The sequence below is a fragment of the Carassius carassius genome, chromosome 36 (genome assembly GCF_963082965.1).
Source record: "Carassius carassius chromosome 36, fCarCar2.1, whole genome shotgun sequence".
In the NCBI taxonomy this organism is placed as follows: Eukaryota; Metazoa; Chordata; class Actinopteri; order Cypriniformes; family Cyprinidae; genus Carassius; species Carassius carassius.
In genome coordinates, this window is record NC_081790.1 from 19,408,361 (window position 1) to 19,412,983 (window position 4,623).

Genomic DNA, 4,623 nt, shown 5'->3' on the forward strand with positions numbered 1-4,623 from the left:
AGCACAACAAGTCAGCCTGGGAAAGAAGCAAGAGCCATTGATCCAGGATGTTCCAACACGTTGGAATTCGACGCTGGAAATGGTCAAGCACGTGAGCATAAATAAAGAGGCTGTTATCGCAGCCCTGGACAATCAGGAGCACAAACTCGTTTTGTTGACCGCAGCAGAGTGGGATAAACTGCAGAGGCTGGAGACACTTCTAGAGCCATGCAGGTAAATCAGTCTGTAACTTATCAAATAACATTGCTTTGATTATTTTCTGGAATGAATTAAACCAAGTCAAATATCAATAACATGTATGTATGTAGTGTTAATTTCATCAGACGAGACGAAATATGTTAGTCAACAACCTTTTTTTTCATGATTAAAACGAGACGATGGCAAGACTGCACCACTGTCCAAAAACGCTCACTAAGACTAAATTAACATGAATTTGACGAAAAAAGACGAGACGAAAATGTTTTGCATAAAATAAAAACTAAGATAAAATCTCTCTTAATTTTCGTCTACAATCGTCTCTGCTTTTTCATCAGCTGTTACACCTTTAAAATATTCAGAACGAGTTCGGATCCCGCTTATTACATTGCTACCTACCAAATAAATCAATAATTTGACACAAAATTATGATTTAAAAAGGAGTTTATTGATTTAAAAACGATTGTATTGCTTCCGCTAAAGAAAATAGTGCACTCCGTCTCTACGGTTAGAATCCTGTGTGTTCATGGCAACGCTCTGTTTTTCATGGCGACGGTGTGTTATAGTTAGCAGCGGTCTGTTATCAAGAAACAAAAAAAGATATGTGAATGACTAAATATGACTAAAACTAACAAGGACATTTGGCACAAGACTAAGACTAAGACTAAATTAAAAATAGGTGGCGAAATTAACACTATGTATGTAAAAAAAAATAATAATAATAATGATAATAATAATAATAATATGTTGATAACCACTGTTCTAATAATACACTGTCTCTGTGTGCATGTGTGTGTTTGTGTGCGTAAGATGTAACTGAGCTCCTGGGTGGAGAGGCCTATGTCTCCTGTTCTGTGGTACTACCTTCTCTCTGCCACTTGCGTCTCAAGATGGAAGCCTGTGATGAGGACCCTGCATATGTGGTGAGATTCAAGACCAAGTTCAAGGAGGACCTAGCATCCCGTCAAGAACAGCTCAACAATGCATGGCTCCAGATTGCTACAGTTTTGGATCCTCGTTTCAAAGACTTGAAATGCCTGCCCAAGACAGACAGGGAAGCGGTGTGGACCACACTTGAAGGGATGCTGCAACAAGAATCACCCAGAAAGTCTTCACAGACACATGATGATGGGCCACCCAGGAAGAAAATCAGCCTTCTGCAAATGGGCTCAGATTCAGAATCAGAAGATGAAGAGGTCCAACCTGCCATACAGAGGTACAGAGCAGAGCCCACCATTAAATTGGAGGACTGCCCCTTGAGGTGGTGGGCATCTCATTCAGTAGCCCATGAGAAGCTGGCCTCACTAGCTCACAAATATCTAGCCACTCCTGCAACCACTGTTCCCTGTGAACGACTTTTCTCAGTTGCAGGTCACATTGTGAACAAGAAAAGGTCAGCTTTACTTTCAGAAAATGTGAAAAAGTTAGTTTGCCTCAGCAACTGGCTGAAAGATGATGAAGCTCAGTAGATTTGAAAGGTGATGTTCAAACAAAAAGACCAGTTTCAGTGCAACATGTTATAGTAGTTAGCAACTGGATTTTTGAGCAACTGGATTAAAGAATGGAGGAAAAGTTAAAAAGATTGTTCTTTGGTTTGATTTAAAAGTTTTATTGAACATGTTTTTTTCCACATAAAAACGCAACAGATGACTCAAATTGTGCAAAAATGTGGTAGGCCACTGTTATGATTTGACTACATTTATTGCTTTCTGTTCAATTGAATACTGTAAATTGTACATCCTGGTTAAGAGGAATGCCAAAGAGGAAGCGATGGGACATTACAAAGAAAAAAATTATGGTGTGTAGTATGTTTCAGCTTGATTTAAACCACCATTATTTGGCTGTGTTAATAAACGGACATAATATGAAAATTATGTATCTGTGTCCTGTTATTTATCTTTTGGTATGCATTTCAGAAAAAAAAATGGTTAGGATTCAGGTGTAATTGCAAATAGTGATTAATCCTGATTAATCCACTGAAAATTCTGATTAATTTGATTAAATATTTTAATCATTTGACAGCCCTAATATATATATATATTCAATATAATCAATATACAAGGGTATGCAACCACATTGCATGATCATTATCAATTTGCTGATTTTTTTCTTTACTTTTAAACAGAACTCAAGGATTGTGAGGAGTTGTCCATTTAATTGGTGATGCTGCATACCCGCTCAAGAACTGGCTTATGAAGGGTTTCACAAATCACCATGCGCTGACCCCTCAACAACGGCTGTACAACTACCGACTGAGCTCAGCACGAATGGTTGTCGAGAACGCCTTCGGACGACTCAAAGGGCGTTGGCGGTGCTTACTGAAGCGCAACGATGTCAACACTGCACTGATGTCTGATGTTGTTGCTGTTTCTTGTGTTCTCCACAATATTTGTGAGATGCGCGAAGAAACGTTTCTGCCTGACTGGAACATCACAGATGTTTTGCAAGAGCAAGCGCAAGATGTTTTCCAGGGAGTGGGAGGCCGTAATGCTCAAGCAATTCGGGAGGCTATGAAGACGCTCTTCTAACTTGTTTACACTGTTACATCCACATCCATCTGTGCCAAAAGCTGTGAAATTACGCATGAAAAACAAATAATACATGTCAACAATTCTCAATAAAAAATAATTTATTTTGGAAAGAATAAAAAGCGTGTTGTGCCTGTTTACATCAAATGTAACCGTTTCAAGTAAACAGTATGACAAAGAAAACAATGTAAAAAAAAAAAGTTTAATTGAATAAAGTGTATAAAGATATAAAGAATAAAAGTGTATAAAGAATAAAGTGTAGTAAGATGCACATAAGACATAAAAAGTGCAATTAGAAAAAAGAATTGTAACACAATATTAACAATGCAAAAAAAAAACCTCCAAAATGTTCAAACAGTTAAAAAAAATCTTTACCTAGCAAGCAAGAGTGCCATTAGATAATTATGCACAAAAATAAATATTATATAATTTGTACTATAATTTTTTTTTACTTTTATATAAATGCTACTAATCCAGTACTATGAAATATTCAATAATTGTTATACAATAACAATTAAGTTTTGAAGCAGTCCTACTCAAGCTGCAATGATGGCAACGGGTTGAATAAGCCATTTTCTGTATTGTCTGATGTGCTCTGCTGAAAACGGGCATGATGTGCGGGCACATAATAGGGCGTGGATGCTGGAGCTGGCATAGGGCTAAGAATTTCACCCAAAAAACGATTTTGGGTGTCTTGTAGCTCACGCAGCATTGCCATCTGTTTAGCCAGCTCTTCCTCCCTTGCCTGACTCGGCTACCTCCTCAACTGGTTTTCATACTCCTTCTGCTCAGCCAAACGGACACTTTCCCTCTCCTCAAAGTCTCGGTCCATTTCAAAAAAGAGGTCCTTCACCTCTTTCATGATCAAATCTGTTCTGGGCTGGCGTTTTCTGGCTTTTTTCGCAGGGGGTGGTTGAGGTGATTCTGAAAAGACAAAACAATGTGATTTAGTAACCTGAGGGAAGCATGTGATACATGGCAGACAAAGAACAAACAGTCCAGCAAGGTACATAATAGCATAGTTATGTAACTCACCTGAATTACTTTCCCTGGAAATTGCGTCGACGGTCTCCGAGCTGAACGCAACTGTGGACACAACGGTGCAAGAAGAAGCGGCTACCTCTGCTGTTGTCTCTTGTTCGTCATTCCTACACGGAGACGCCGCCATACTGCGCAGTAACACTACTGGGTTAGCCGAGTGGCTTGTTCCCCATATGCTGTAGCATAAATTGAAGTAAGGCCAGTCTAGTCTTCCACTGCCGCTCCTTCCGTTGTGATCCAGCACTTGTTGAAATTTTTTTTTCAAAGCCTTCAGCTTACTGATGACCTGCGCTTTCTCTCTCGAGAAACCACGTTGTTGCATTTTTATTTTTATTTGCTCATACACGACCGCATCACGTACCGTTCCACTGAGCTGGCGAACGATCTCAGCTTCAGCGCGGATAGTAAGGAGCTCCGTATTCTCGACTGCTGTCCAGTTTGCGCACATTTCTGTTTGTTTAATTTTAGTTTCTTTTGTATACGAACACTCTCTGCATTTAAAACACCGACTAGCTCTTCTGGCACTGCAGGGTTGTATTATTGAAAAAACAAGCTCAAGGAGTGGCGCGATAACTACGTTATCACTACGTCACATTCGTTGCGGCATTAGTTTCTGGCTTTTGTTCACACAGACCTCGTCCCGGGTTGAACCCGGCAATGTTACTAGGTCCCCGACCCGGGTTCAATCCGGGGTTCAATCCCGGGACGTGGTTGCTTTCACACAGAAGCCGACCTGTCAATGTTCCGGCAATATGCCGGGTCCGACGTGCAGTGTGAAAGGGGCTCTGGAGGGACAACCATTTGAAGTGATCACCGATCATGGTGCTCTTACCTGGGTCTTCAACCATCCAAAACCATC

The 4,623-nt window shown here is 40.2% G+C and overlaps 1 protein-coding gene across 1 annotated transcript; it reads right to left on the bottom strand.

Moving 5' to 3' along the window:
* Window positions 1-3,477: 3,477 nt before the first annotated feature.
* Window positions 3,478-4,253, bottom strand: LOC132116519 (uncharacterized). Its single transcript, XM_059525404.1, has 2 exons — window positions 3,759-4,253; window positions 3,478-3,647 (listed from the first exon to the last, which is right to left on the bottom strand). The coding sequence occupies exons 1-2, from the start codon at window positions 4,210-4,212 to the stop codon at window positions 3,478-3,480; spliced, it is 624 nt and encodes a 207-aa protein (XP_059381387.1). The 5' UTR covers window positions 4,213-4,253.
* Window positions 4,254-4,623: the final 370 nt, after the last annotated feature.